Source organism: Ostrinia furnacalis, unplaced genomic scaffold, assembly GCF_004193835.3.
Source record: "Ostrinia furnacalis isolate ACB-3 unplaced genomic scaffold, ASM419383v2 OfSCF3133, whole genome shotgun sequence".
Classification (NCBI taxonomy): domain Eukaryota; kingdom Metazoa; phylum Arthropoda; class Insecta; order Lepidoptera; family Crambidae; genus Ostrinia; species Ostrinia furnacalis.
In genome coordinates, this window is record NW_021133372.1 from 441,196 (window position 1) to 456,305 (window position 15,110).

Genomic DNA, 15,110 nt, shown 5'->3' on the forward strand with positions numbered 1-15,110 from the left:
CTTAAGTTTATGTTCACAACTATCTTTAGCCGTAACATATATACCTACAGGTTTGTACGGAACCCTCGGTGCGCGAGTCCGACTCGCACTTGGCCGGTTTTTTAAGATTGTAGTCTCAAATACATTATTTTAATAAAGAAATATTTATTTACTTAATGATATTTTCAATAACATTATTAGATAATTGTAATTTCAGATTAAAATATTTTTGTCATCCTAAATTCTGATTATTGATCACTGTGCCCCGTGACAATGCATGTCAGGGGTCAGGCCCCCCTAAAAACTAGATACCTACACCAATGGGCCTTTCCTAAAGATTTCTACGTCGACCAGACCTGCACTGCCCGCGTCCAACAGATAGCGAGTCCACCATGTGGAAGCCATACACTACTTCAGGGTCGCCACTCGAAGTCGCTGACATAGCCAGCACATAGTACGCAGAACTGACGGCCGATGGGGCAGCAAGGTTCTGGAATGGAGGCCGAGTACCGGTCGTACCGGAAAACGCAGCGTGAGACGTCCACCTACAAGGCGGACCGATGATATTGTAAAGGTAGCAGGGAAGCGCTGGACGCAGGCCGCTACCAATCGATCAACATGGAAAGCATTGAGGGAGGCCTATGTTCAGCAGTGGACGTCCTATGGCTGATGATGATGAAAGTTTGTGTGGATGTAATATGGATGTCACGCAAAAACTGCTGAATGGATAATGATTAAACAAACTTTATAGTATTGTTTAAACATCAAAAACATAATAGCCTATAATTTATAACGATCTGTGACAAGCTAAATTACATGGGCAAAATAAAATTTAACAATGTTGTGTAAAAATGATTACTAGTTGGGAGTCATCATTTATGATGAGTTGATAAATTTAATGTTTCTGCTTCATGGCAATCTGTTTTCCAGCAATAAGCTACTTCTTAGTTTGATTTTTCAGTTCATGTTTCCTTCGAAAGCCATACTTGTATGAAAACTCATTTCACACGACTCACTTGATGTCAAGAAATTGATAAATTATTATTTGGAATGATAAAATGTACTGCATACAGTTACAAGATCAACAAAAGACTGTTAAACAAACATACTAACATCTCTAAATCTAAAAAATATCAAATAAAAGACAAAATAGTGTAAAACTATTATATTATGAACAGCTTAATCTTCGTTATCTTCATTGTCGCTGTCAGCGTTGATGTTGAAGTAGCGGAGTTCGTACGAGTCGTGCGCAGACGCAACTACTCGCAGCCAGTCACGGAGGTTGTTCTTCTTCAAGTAACGCTTGGTCAGGTATTTGAGGTACCTCTTTGAGAAGGGAATGTCTGGAAATGAAGAAAAATACTCTATCAGTATTGAAAATTAAGTTCTTGCTACTCTTTTTTATTCACCTTTGTGGTTAAGTAGTAATAAATGGAACTTACAACCTATACTTGTTGCTAACCATGGGATTATATCCACTAGGCATAATCCCATAGTGAGTAGTCATTAATTAGGACACTACAGACCTACTACTAGTAAAAGGTGAAAAGCCAATAACTTCCTCTATCGGATACTATTGATTACAATGTAAAAAAAAGTTCAATTTGTAGGCCTACCATAAAAAAGACAAAACGATATTGAATTCTTGTTTCTAAAGATAAAACATTAGGTTATATGCCACAATAATACACCAAGATGTATTAACCATACACAATTACAACAATCGGGTGAAAATAAACATTGTTTACATCTATTGAACATAACATGGCCCTTCATCTAGCACCCAAATGGTACATTTGGGAAATAAATGTTATAGATCCAGCCTAAACATTGCTGCATAATAGATGCTAACCTGATATTGTGGGAAGTCAAATTAGAATTGGCCACATCTTCATAAAATGAGCATTCCATGTTTTGAGAACGATAATAATTCTGATGGAAACCATGCACCAGTCAAGATGTTCAGAATTTAGGAAAAAAATTTAAAATAACCTCACTGTTAGCCAGATCAGTAAGGTTGATAAAATTGGTACTAAATCACAGTTCTGGAAGAATGATGGGTTCGATCATGCTTATCAACATTGATGCTAATCAGAAGGAAGCTTTTTACCTGCATTGATAGCGACTTTCGTCTTGTCCCGGGCGATGACAACGTGATTGCCGAGGTTATTTGTTTTTCCTTCGACTTTGACGTGCTCTTTCAAGTATTTCTCGAAGTTGCCTACATCGAGGATGCTGTCCTCAGCCGGGTGTGTGCAATCAATCACAAACTTTAGAGCGATTTTCCTCTTGATTCCCTTGCCGCGGATTTTACCACCCTTGACTCCCTTCTTGCCTGTCTTCTGGTGTAATTGGGCTTTTTTAGCCACGGGTTTCTTAGTAACTGCCATCTCGGCACCCTGGAAGTTGAAGGAATCGATATGTAGTAACGTTTACACAGTAATTGTAATGGTTTTTGATATAAATTCGGGCATGGAACCTACAGAACACGTGTAGCAGTTGCCGTAAAAACTGCAAAATGGCCGACTAAAACGTCAGCGTTGCAGTATGTTGTCAGTTCTGAGTAAATGTTGCCCAGTAAAAAAATGTAATAGCGTTATTTTTTGTCTATGAATAAATACCTCCGATATATACCGTTATTTAGAACTAGGGAGAGGGCTTATGATACTTTATGACTCTTTAAAAGTTTTGAATTATATTAATAAATAATTTATTTCAGACTTTCATCCAATGTATAGTAATGTATTGTAGTATAAATTATACCTATATTTTAAATCTTAAACTACATAATTTGTCAAACATAGAAATTAACTCGTTCTCAAGTTAGTACAATAGTACATAATTACATCGAAATCATTTCCGAGTGAAATAAAATACATGGAACTGCGTGCGCCGTGCAGAAGCAACTTTTTAGCTTTTACCCGCGGCTTTTCCCGCTTGAAATTAAAATCGATCGAGATCGTTATGTTAATAAAATATAAAATATGTAACAAATGTTATTCTGCTTGTTTAAGCAATAATACTGTAGTTTCATCAAAATGTTCTTAAATGAACATTATTTATTTAAGTAAGTAATATAATTGCGCCTTTTGGTGAGACCTTCGGACCTTGGGGACCGAATGCTAAATTATTGTTTCGGACCATTTCCCCTAAATTAATTAAAATTTCGGAAAATCTAAATGCTGGCTCTTTCCTTGCACAAAATAGTATTGCCATTCAGCGAGGAAATGCAGCCAGCATCCTCGCCTCTTTGCCTCACGGACACACTTTCATTTTTGAGTAAAATAAGTTTATACAGGGTGTTTGGCGCATCGTGTGCCAAAATGATTTGGCGGATAGAATGGGTCATTACCTATATTTTCAGCCCCCATAACACGTTCCATGCCAGGCGGCTACTTTTAAATTATTATTTTTAGTAATTTCACCAAAATACCCAAATCGCATCATTTAATGTCGATTTAAAAAAAAACTACTAGGCGTAGCCTCAAAGTAAATATTTTGTTTTGATGTGCGTTGATGTAGGGTTGCATCAAATCTAAATTTACTATCAAATATCGTCTAGTTTTTTTTAAATACAGCTTTGAAGTTTTCCGAAAAGTTAAAAATGGGCTGAACATTTAAGTTTACATGGCTATAAATTTTTTTAAAAAGAGATAGCGATCTTCGGATTTTATCAAAACTTCTCTAGTATATCCCCATTCAAACGGTATACTAATCTTGTTTAAATAATAACAACAACTTCACAAATTCCTTAAATTAGTGAATTGACTCTACTCGGACTGATTTGCGAAATTTGTGTGTAAAGCCCCTTTTTGTGTGAATAGCACGTTAAACACCTAACAAGTAAAAATTATTAATCTTATGCAATGTAAAAACCTTTTCCCTATCGTTTTTCAATGTGGATTTCTTGAAATTAAAGACGAAAATAATTATTTTGATCGTTTATTAATTATTACAAATTTTGTTCAAAATGACCGCCTCGGCACCGTATTTAACTTTAAGCTGAATTTAAAAAGAACTAGACGATACTTGATAGTAAATTTAGATTTGATGCAACCCTACATCAACGCACGTCAAAACAATTTTTTTTATATTGAGGCTACGCCTAGTAGTTTTTTTTTAAATCGACATTAAATGATGCGATTTGGGTATTTTGGTGAAATTACTAAAAATAATAATTTAAAAGTAGCCGCCTGGCATGCAGAGGCGGCGTAAGGCGTAGGCGACGTGGGCCACCGCCTACGGCCTCGCGGTACAAGGGGCCTCGCGCATCAAAAATTTTGAAAAAATGTATACAAGGTGGAGATGACAATATAACAATACGAACATTGACTATTAAATATAAATTCTTGATAGCTAAACAATGTAGTTAAAAATAAAAATATATTTTTTTCCAAACAAATTCAGCCATAATCAGACACAAAATTAAGCAACAACACGGTTTTAAGTGACGAACATTATTCTTTGGCGCAATATTCCTTTAAAAATAATCACTGAATCAAGAAATCAGAAACTGTCAATGTATAGACCTTTGACCCTTTTTTTTATTATTTCATAAAATCCGTCTTCAGGTCGCCACAGAACAAGGCCTCGCGAAATCTATCTTGCCCACATCAAATTTAGGTCTTGCCCCGCCTCTGCTGGCATGGAACGTGTTATGGGAGCTGAAAATATAGGAAATGACCCATTCTATCCGCCAAATCATTTTGGCACACGATGCGCCAAACACCCTGTATTTTTATTTTGTTTAGAGTTAAGTTTGCCTTAGTTACTTACAAACAATAATATTATCGTTAAAAATAAAATATTCTTATCCCACCTGGAATTAACTTACCTACCCTATTAAGTATGTACTATGGCTATCAATTAAATGTAAGGAGGAAAATAAATATCTGCTCATAAATGAAACAACTGAATTGTCTCAACGGGGAATCGAACTGGATAGCAAACCTATTTATTGCGTCTCACTCATGTACCCGCCTATGAATTCATATTTAAAATGTAGCAGCAAGTGACCTTAATTCGACAACTGTATTTAAGTATGTAGTGTAGTAGTAGGTACCGGTTCTAAGACTCGAGCTTTATAATGTAAGTAAAGTAAGGCCATTGTTTCGCTCCACCTCGATATTCCCATGAACGAATTGCGTCTACCGCTTACCGAGGTCACGATTTTTTACCTTTGCGTGATGTAATGCCCTCGCCCCTCGCAGTTATTCCAGTCACATCTCACCTGTTTGGTTATTATGACTCGTGGTCGTGGGCTTTTGTAGTCGAAAGAAATGTGTAAGAAAAATAAATGTTAATGTTGACCGATTTAAACATTTCGCGGGTGATTTGAATGTGAAGAAAACCGAGCATGCGTACAAGACTATCGTTGAACCGTGAACTTCGTAAACGTATGTCTCTGCACACGACTGCGAAGAGTTTATTTACGCTCGCACGTCCCGCTAGTGATGTATTCCTATTTTTGAAGTTAACCTAACATCTTTACCTTAGTCAAAGGTGAATCATCATCATTAAACAGTTGTGGGGCTTAATTAATCGCAACATAAGTGATAAGAACGCAGTGAAGATAAGATTATTGGCAAAATGTGAAATTTATTATAATACAGTAATTACCAAAATCAATAAGAAACATGGAACTGGTTGTTAAGGTGTTGTGACAATATAAAATGGAAAATTGTTTTGTGGCTTGTGGCTGTGATGACTTCGAAGGTATAACAAAATCAGATTTAGACCGTTTTACGGACAAAATTGAGAATGTCCTCAACGACGAGAAAGGAAGAAAGCTATTTCGAAACTTTATGTTTACGTCTAAAATGAAGGACGGTCGGAGAGTCTTGGATTTCTGGGAGCACGCCGAAAGACTTATCAATTACAGAGGTAGCACGGAAAATATATCCTATCGCAGTTATCTTAATGATGTTGACCGTTTGATCGATGAAGCTGAACGAATAGAAGAGTTGGATTTCGCCACAATGGAAAAGTTGACTATCGCAAGAGATTCAGAAAATCAGGAGGAAATCGTTGAAATACTGAGTACATTGAAAATAGAGGCAACTAAAGCACTTAGAAGAGAGTATAACGCATTTAGAAGAAAGTTTATTCCGAAATAGGTTCTGTTTTGGGTACTAAAATGTGCCTTAGTTTTTATGCATTTTAAACTTGGCGCCAAATAAAAAATTGGTGTTGCAATATCTTGCTTGATTTATTGATATTTTTGCCGCAAGATAAGCGGTGCATATTAAAAGCGCGGTAATTCCTTTAATATAAAAACGAGTTAATTAAAACTTATTTGTGATAAGTTACGTGCTACTTAAGACCCTATATTATTTATTATACTGTGCTACATCCCGCTATCTAGCTAATGTAATAAACACGCATCACATACTGTACCTACTTTTAAAGTGAGAATTAAATTATTACACGTGTTTTATGAGGATTTTATTTTACCATTCCTAAAACCTGTTGTTTTTTATGCATTTAATTACATTACCTGATAATCCTGTTAAATGACAGTTAAGTATTGCATTTCACATCATGCATGCATAGAAGATGACATGAAACTTATTATTAAGATTACTAAGAAAGTGGGAAATAATATCCCTTTGTCAAAATATTTTTATGCGTAATTTTAGTGACGTCACACATGTCATCGCGCGCGATTTGGTGTTTTGTCTTGTCCAGAAAATTAATGATATTAATATTGAATTTAGAAGAAAAAAAGATGCTCATTTAAAACAATTCATTTTCATTTGTATTTTGTCAATTTGTAGGTACTTTCGTTCTGGGGAGATAGAATAAACAGACATTAGTAATTGTCCTCTACCAGAAACAAGGAAAATAAAAACCAGTAGGTACCTACATACTTAAAGACTGAGAAAAAGTAAGCCCCGAAATACGCCATTAATTATTAAAACAGGTAATTAAAATCTAAATGCATTTTAATTACAAGAACCATTATATGATATAGTTAAAAACTAACATCTTTACATTACCAATCCATTCGTCATAAATACATTTGACAATTCAAATAATTCCATTGCATATTATCACATGCTACTATACATACATTAAAAAGAGTCCATTTATCTCATTTCATTATTTTAAAATACTTCATGGCTGACAGAAAACACATTTTCTAACAAAAAATATAATATACAAGTTGTAGTATTTATTAAATTAGAAAATGTGATTCAGATTGCGCCATAATTAATACCTAAAATATGTTTCAAAATATATCACTTCCGATAACATTTTAGCTATGTGTCACACAACTAAAATGCTATTCACTTCTAGGTTTTCTTCCATGAGTAGTACATCTCTAGGGGCTTGTTGACCTGTAACAATTACATATTATTTTAGATACTATGTATAAATGGTTAGTCCAGTTACATTCAATTTTTGTTCTAATTATTTTTATCTTAGGTACTGTGATTAATTTTGTGAATCAGCATCTAAAAATGTATGTATGAATACTAAGTAAAACAGATTTTCCTGGAATAAATAATGATAAAATCCTTGCAGTGGAAGTGTACATATATGGTTACCTAGTACACCCATTAGGGATATGTATGGTACACAGATTATCTTTAAAATATACTTTTGTAAATTTTAATATCAACCAAAAAGGCATACATAGTGGCAACTGACTCATCAAATATTTTATACATACCTTCCAGAATTTATCATTGATCTGCCTCAAAGTCTGTGATCCGGCTAGTGGCACAAACTGCCCAGGCGAGGGTGCTACGTAGATGCAGAAATTGAGCAGGCGGTACGCTTCTGGTAGCTCTGCATCCAGATCCAATGTCAAACGCATTGCCAGATACTTGCTTAGATGGTCAACTGTAATACAGAAATTAAAATTGAGAAAGACTCATTTAATTATTTAGATCAATAAGATATTATAAATTATTAGTCATAGAATTGCATCTAAAGATAGTTGATAAAGTTTAAAATCTATTTGCCATTAAACTAGTTTTGGTTTCCATGTAAAATCCATAATGGTTATGTACATGAGTATCTATGAAAGTTCATCTGAACCCGTTCTACAGACTCGTTGAATGACACAACGTAAAGGTGATTGTGTCTCGTCCTGATCAGTTGGTGCTAATTCATATGAAAGGTTATAGACCAATATTAAAATTGTGTAACTACCTGATGCATTAGCAACAGTCTTCAAGTACCGCACGGAGCTGTCACCTAGAGCTCTCATCAGTTGGTTGTCTCCAGTCATCTCGGTGGGATGTGGTTTGAAGACCAGTTCAATCTCATTCGGATGTAACGGCTCTCCTTCGCCTTCTGTGTCCATCGAGTTTTCTCCTTCAGTTCTGGAATAATAACATATTTAATTATTAGCTAATGTATACTAGAAAATATTAAATAAGTTAGTTGTACTATAAATAAATCAAATTCAAATCATTTATTTTGTAAGTAGGCTTTTAGAAAGCTCATTTGCATGTCACAGTATTACTTTTCAACTGCTTAGGGACAATAAATGGGCCAGTAGTGTCGAGAAGAAGCTGAGCAAGAAACTCAAGTCACTATTGTCAGCCCCTTTTTTTAATTCAAAAACATGATTATTCAAAGGCGATGTATGTTCCTACTTAGTCACCAAAAGGAATACCAACGTTTTATTGGAAAGCTATGAAAAACTCACCTGCCATCACTAGATTCACTCTCCTCACTCCTTTCTGATGTCAATATAGACTTGGCTCTCTTAGTGGTGCTGGTGTTTTTTGACACGGAACTGACACTAGACAGCACGGGCGATGGCGTGCTCCGCACTGAGGCAGGATTCGAAGTAGACTGCCCCGGAGGCGTCGGATTACTCGCTGTGGAAGCACCATCCTTGGGGACAGGCGCCGTACTACTCCCGTTATTCTGAGTGTTCTCAGGAGTCCCATTAGAGTTTGTAGCCCCGTTACTCTCCTCATGATTCTTACGCGACCTTTGCGGCCTGTTCTGAGATTGCATTTTGATTCCCTCCGTGATAGAATTCACCAGCGATGCCTGCGAGTGCGACATGCTAAGCTTGGCCAAAACCCGCTCCTGGTGCGCCTCATACTCGTCCCGGCTCGGATATATCTTCGAGATCAACAAATCAAAGTTAGGATCGGGTCGAAGGGAACGCTTCGACACCAACTTTTTTCTACAAGTAGGACATTCTTTATTGCCCGATCGCAGAGCTGTAACTATGCAGTCAGAGCAGAACCTGTGGAGGCATTCTTTTGTAGTCATCGTCTTTTTCAGCATATCCAAACAAATAGGACACATCAATTCGCTGTGTAAGCTTCGCGGGGAGACCGCGATTTCTGTGGCGTCTGTGATAACTTCCTGCGGTGTACGATGTAACTCGTACAGGGAAAGCTCCCATGTTTTATTTTGTGAGGGTTCTAGAGACGACATTTTGATCTATTTCCACTTTTTCAGCAATTTCTAAATAAAATTGACAATTTTTTTTTTTTTTTTTTTTTTTTTTTCTTGGCTTTCGCGNGACGGATTTCATACATTTCCTGTAACATTTACACATACAATCTCACTATTTTGTTGCAATTTCTTAAAAAACTTTGCGCGAAAAAAGCAAATCTACTTAGTATGAAAATCATCAAACTTCTAATGCTCGTAACTCAGTTCAGACTGAGTTTAGAGGTATACATGTCGTAGTAAGTTTGGTTTATTACACTATTTTGTAATCAAAAAACAAAGTTTGGTCGATGGCCGCGCGAAAAAAAAAAGACGCCAATTTCCGGCATTGTCTTTTTATTCCGAATTTACTTTGTCCGAATCAAACTGAAATAATATTGCTATCAATGTAGGAGTAAAATAATGACTGATAAAGTGATAAATAAATCGCTGTTTTTATTCAAATAAAACATTTATACTGGTACAGTGAGTGGCATAATTATTTAATCAATTAAATTATATACAAAAATTTTATGCAGAATTTCTCATCAGACTATTTTTTCTCATCAGCGGTGTCTCGTAACAAATTCATATTCCCGGGCATTTGTTGAACTGGTACGAAATACGCGTTGTTATTTCCCAAGTTAGGATTTGCCATAGTGTTTTGAGCATTAACAGGAATCATAGCATACAAATTGCCTTGACTCTGACCTGGATTCGCGTATAAGGCACCATTACCAGGATTATTTGCGATCAAAGTCGGTTGTCCAACTAAATTGGGATTACCAACCATGTTCGGTTGAGTTATTTGTGCATTTGGGAAAAGTAGAGGCCCACTCGGTTGCTGCATTGACCCCAACATAGGTTGCTGGTTGTAAGGTTGTTGATTAAACATAGCTCCTTGCGGGTTTTGGTATCCCGGTTGCTGATTTAATAGCATTGGCTGTTGAAATGATGGGTTGTTGAGTAAAATGCCTTGTGGACCTCCATTTTGCTGACCAAAACCGGGTTGCTGGTTCATTAACAGCATTCCTTGTGGATTGCCATACAACTGGGGCTGGTTATACATTGGTTGGTTTGGGAAACCTCGTTGATTTAGGAACGCTGACGGTTGGTTAGGGTAACCTAACTGTTGATTGGGTAATCGTTGATCAGCAGGCATAAACAGTTGATTTCCCATTGGTTGACCTGGCATTTGTTGACCTGGCATTGGTTGACCTGGCATTTGTTGATAACTTGATTGTTCAGGGACATTCATGTTTGGGGAGCTCGATATCTGATCCTTATTTTTTGAGTTATTCGGAGAGTTTTCGGCTCCATTATTATTGGATTTTCCTGGATCTTGTAAGTTCTTTAGGGCATCAGCAGCGATGAATACTCCTGGCACAAAAGGACTCTCGGAAGGTGGAGGGTCGGTGACAGTAATGGCAGTGCCAGTAGCTATCACGATCCCGAGGATAGCGATCTGGGAAAAAAACAGTCTAATTAATCATACTTTCAGTTTTAATGAAACAGGGTGGTGCTGTGCTGTGATCAGCTTTGTAATAGCTGATGGGGTCAATTATTTGGAGAAGTGTTTTTTTGTATTTGAGTTGAGCACCAAATCACCATTATCATGGACCAGGTTTTTTTTACACAATAGTCACCTACAATAAGTAAGTGTCCACAAATACCCGATAACGATGCAATGAATGGTGAGGTGTGTTGGTAGATAACACTCACGCGCTTAGATCTCGACCGTGGCACATTAATGTCACTTAAAAATCACATATTTACCTATGCTACAAAATTATGCTATTGTCACTTCACATGAATTAATTAGATTTTTGAATAAACAATTTAATCACAAAGCTTACCAATGTTGCAGCGTTCATCTTGGCTAGATTGTTGTGAATCAATGAATTCGTTTTTTTTTAAACAATTTATATACCGTTTACCAAACAGTTATTAGTTGCTAATAGCTGTCCTAATGTAATTTCCCCGTAGAATCGAATAATACTTCTAGCTGATATGATGACGGATTTGTGGTTTCGTAACAAATCGTCAACATTACCCAGATTGACTCATCAGTCTTAATTGGCTACTAAGATACAGGTTGTAACCTAGTTTAGTAGTCACAGTGAACGGAAAACCGATTTATAAGGATAACCGGTATAAACGGTTACAGATTCATTTGGAAACCTTTTGATGCGGTTACGTGTTAATACTGTTAACACNTTTTTCAAATTGACAATTTGCCCCGCTTCCACCATTATGTTTTTTTTACTGACAGACAGACCATAGACAATCTAGACTTTTATTGATAAGTGGTGTTGTGATCTCATTGCCTGCGGATTTTTGGACTTACAGTTTTGCCAACACAACAAACACATTTCTTTTTTAAATGGCAATGCCAGATTTTGTATGGAAAGTGGCGTCTTTTTTTTTTCGCGCGGCCATCGACCAAACTTTGTTTTTTGATTACAAAATAGTGTAATAAACCAAACTTACTATGGCATGTATACCTCTAAACTCAGTCTGAACTGAGTTACGAGCAATAGAAGTTTGATGAAAGCCTATTATACAACTCGAGATTTTCTTAATGATAAGTCATCCTGGGAGTAGGATTATGGTCCTCTCATGCTTGCACTAAAAAGAATTAAAATGAAAAGTAATGTATNGCGATGATCAAACGAGACGCGCCGCCCGCGCGGCGATCGGTTGTAACTTGTATGGCCGTAGAGCGCATAGTACATTTCGCGCGGTGGAAAGGCAAATGAAGGTACCTACCTACCTTTATAATTCGGTTAGGGTTAACCGCATGTAAAACTGTAACATATTTTTTCTGTTAACATATTTAATTTTGTGATCAATGTTAACATTAACCGATTGATAAGAAAACCGAAATTATACGGTATATTTCGGTTAGGGTTAACCCATTTTCTATAGGGTTAATAACAGATATATTTATGTTATTAACCCAACCCAAACGTTCACTGAGTAGTCATGGGACCCCCGATTATCATGCCACTTTTTGTAACTTTTGCATAGTAATACATGCAATAATGTAACTTTTGGTTCAAATAAACGTTTTTATTATTTATTATTTTATTATTATTAATTAGGACTTTAAAAATAAAATAAAAATCGGTATAATCAAGGTCAGTCACTTAGTTTTTAGAATGTCCATGATCCGAAATGTTAATTAAAATCTTAAATAGGACTAGGTGTCAAGGTATTTGCTCAGAGAACTTTAGCAGCATTTGAACTACAAATGCAACAACTTCCCCTACTTAGAGTACGAAGTTCAAATCTTAAAAAAAAAGCCTTTTCATGCAAATTGTCTTTAGTAACAGCCAATTTACTTGTATGAGGACATTTTTTAATGAGAATTGGATTTTTCCTATAAGAAAGTTGTTGCATTTGCATAGTAGAATCAATCCTTTGTTTAATCCATAGTTACAGGGAGACCCTAGTTGAAATCTCCATTATTCCCTCCAAGTTAAAGGCGATTTTTGTAGTGCAGCAAAAAAATCGAAATAACAAAGACATTACCTACTTACTTAGTCCTAAATAACTAGGTAGATGATAACGACGCCTTCGATACTCATTTTGTCTCTAACATTCAGCTAATTCTGCTGGGTTATTAACCTAACATGGAATAATATCATCTTTAGTACGAATCCCTTCCTGATTCAAGGGTAGATGAAAGGTAGGTACAGTTAAGTGCGTACACGTACCAGTGGCGGATTAAGAGTATCCGAGGCCTTAAGCACAGAGCCTGTGTAGGCCCTCTATTGCTTAAATGGAAATGGAAGGAATGGAATGGAAGGTATAAAGTATAAAATGTAAGTTCATCAAAATAGAAAGTGTAGTAGGTAAAATGTAAAACTTAAAACATTATTTTCCTTGCCTTAATCAGAGCAAACTCCGAGATTACATCGTCGAAATTTATCCGACGAAGTATGTCTGCCTCAATACACATTAATGCTAAATAATTAAGCTTGTCTGGACGGATTTTTGTTCTTTGCGGGTTTTTTTAACCTTTTTAGTTGTGAGAAGGATCGTTCAGCAAAGCAGTTAGTAATCATTAAGCTGTGAAAGATTCTAAACGCAACCACAATGATATTAGTCTTACACTAGCACACTTCTTTTGTTTCTCTTCTTTTTTCACATCGCATGTTTATTTTAATATATACATTTATAAATATACATATACACATACAGGGTGTCCCGTAATGCAACGCCAAGCCGGAACTGGGTGTTGAGGCAAGTTATGCTGGTTATAAAAAAAAAATCTATGTGTCATTTTGTCAAAATAATAGGCATTAAAAAAAAAATCTACTCCCGGTGACGGTCTTTTTACTCGTGTTGCTACAAATCTTTACTTTTTCTAAATTTTTTTTTTGTTATGTAACCCTGAATAATGCTTCTGTTTGGAATTTATTGTACCCTTAAGACTCCACCTTTATCCGAAACTATCCGTAACTTTTGAATCTGTTTCGGTTATGGATATTTTTTTATTTCGGATATCCGATAGTATCGGTTACGGTTACGGATATCCATAAAATCCCTGTTTGGTAAGATGGCCCTCTCCGTTCCGCTCATACCTTTTAAAATGGCTTCTCCACCTTACTTAAGCCAGAAACTTGAATTTTGGGCACGTTAGAATAATAATAATTAACCAAGGTAGATAAAGTTCAAAACGGGATTATTTCCAAAAAAACAAAAATTGTCGACAATCACAGCAAGAATTTACCAAGTGTTCATCGTAATAAATTTTTCTTTCTTTCTTTCTTTAAACGCCACTTGTATATTTGTGAAAACGCACTTTACTTTATCTACACTATAATATTATAAAGAGGAAAACTTTGTTTGGTTGTACTGAATAGGCTCAAAAACTACTGGACCGTTTTTAAATATTCTTTCATCATTTGAAAGCTACATTACTTACGAGTAACATAGGCTAAATCTCGATAAAATGTAGAGGTATGAAATGAAACGCCTCCATCCTCTGCTGGCGCGCCAGCAGAGGATGGAGGCCCCTGGAGAACTGGGGCCCCAAGCACGTGCTTGTAGTGCTTATACGTTAATCCGCCACTGCTACGTACCAACATACATGAAATTACTTATCTGTAATAGTCCTCACAACATACGGCGTAATTGGTACATTTTACCAACAGCTTTTAACGTGATTATCTATGAGATTGTTAAATTATCTTGATAAGTTCTTTTAAATTGAAGTTCAGTCTTAGAATTCTTCAGAAGAACATAAGTAGTAATTAGTATCATTAAATGAAACTAATGATAGAGTAGATTCTTGATACAACGAACTATAACATAGACATAGGACCTGCCTATTTATGTTTTATTAAGCCTACTGCTACTAGTTTAAAATTGTACATAATCTTGTATGTGGTTATACGAGTATTTAGAACCAAGTAACTCGTACTCATAATAATATGTATCTAGAGTTATTTAATATTCCCCACCAAGTCGAGCAAAAAAGCGGCACGGCCGTAACTACCATCCTTTTCTCGAAGCAATTCAGGCCATTTTCGACCGCCTGTAACTTCGTTGTGGATAAAACTAGAAGGCTGAATTTTCATTAGCATGCAGGCATTGTAAAGACACGGTATATTTAAAATTTCATTCAATTTGAACCAGTAGTTTAAGAATTATAACGGGTCAAAGTTACTTAATTTTGTCACTCACTGACTGACTGAATGACTGACTGTCTCACC

The 15,110-nt window shown here is 36.0% G+C and overlaps 3 protein-coding genes across 4 annotated transcripts; all 3 read right to left on the reverse strand.

The window, feature by feature from the left end:
- Positions 1-1,129: 1,129 nt before the first annotated feature.
- On the reverse strand, positions 1,130-2,549 carry RpL22 (ribosomal protein L22). Its single transcript, XM_028310885.1, has 3 exons — positions 2,463-2,549; positions 2,090-2,378; positions 1,130-1,322 (listed from the first exon to the last, which is right to left on the reverse strand). The coding sequence occupies exons 2-3, from the start codon at positions 2,367-2,369 to the stop codon at positions 1,159-1,161; spliced, it is 444 nt and encodes a 147-aa protein (XP_028166686.1). The 5' UTR covers positions 2,370-2,378; positions 2,463-2,549; the 3' UTR covers positions 1,130-1,158.
- Positions 2,550-6,905: 4,356 nt separating this feature from the next.
- Sce (E3 ubiquitin-protein ligase Sce) lies at positions 6,906-11,705 on the reverse strand. The gene is made up of 5 exons (XM_028310874.1): positions 11,622-11,705; positions 8,642-9,438; positions 8,140-8,312; positions 7,655-7,827; positions 6,906-7,319 (listed from the first exon to the last, which is right to left on the reverse strand). The coding sequence occupies exons 2-5, from the start codon at positions 9,388-9,390 to the stop codon at positions 7,275-7,277; spliced, it is 1,140 nt and encodes a 379-aa protein (XP_028166675.1). The 5' UTR covers positions 9,391-9,438; positions 11,622-11,705; the 3' UTR covers positions 6,906-7,274.
- Positions 9,867-11,353, reverse strand: LOC114357317 (sporozoite surface protein 2-like). Of its 2 annotated transcripts, XM_028310877.1 has the most exons (3): positions 11,244-11,353; positions 10,606-10,852; positions 9,867-10,575 (listed from the first exon to the last, which is right to left on the reverse strand). In XM_028310877.1, exons 1-3 carry the CDS (start codon positions 11,259-11,261, stop codon positions 9,941-9,943), a joined length of 900 nt encoding a protein of 299 aa, XP_028166678.1. In that variant the 5' UTR covers positions 11,262-11,353; the 3' UTR covers positions 9,867-9,940. The 2 variants fall into 2 exon arrangements, with proteins under 2 accessions (XP_028166678.1, XP_028166677.1); XM_028310876.1 differs by having other exon boundaries at positions 9,867-10,852.
- Positions 11,706-15,110: the final 3,405 nt, after the last annotated feature.

What these genes read in the sequence shown, in the direction of transcription:
- RpL22 (XM_028310885.1), bottom strand. Translation starts at nt 2,369, where the DNA reads ATGGCAGTTACTAAGAAACCCGTGGCTAAAAAAGCCCAATTACACCAG. An exon ending in GAAAGTCGCTATCAATGCAG is followed by an intron (nt 1,323 to 2,089) that starts GTAAAAAGCTTC and finishes CTTCATTTCCAG; the next exon opens with ACATTCCCTTCTCAAAGAGG.
- Sce (XM_028310874.1), bottom strand. Translation starts at nt 9,390, where the DNA reads ATGTCGTCTCTAGAACCCTCACAAAATAAAACATGGGAGCTTTCCCTG. An exon ending in AGTGAATCTAGTGATGGCAG is followed by an intron (nt 8,313 to 8,641) that starts GTGAGTTTTTCA and finishes TTATTATTCCAG; the next exon opens with AACTGAAGGAGAAAACTCGA. An exon ending in TCAATGATAAATTCTGGAAG is followed by an intron (nt 7,320 to 7,654) that starts GTATGTATAAAA and finishes TAATTGTTACAG; the next exon opens with GTCAACAAGCCCCTAGAGAT.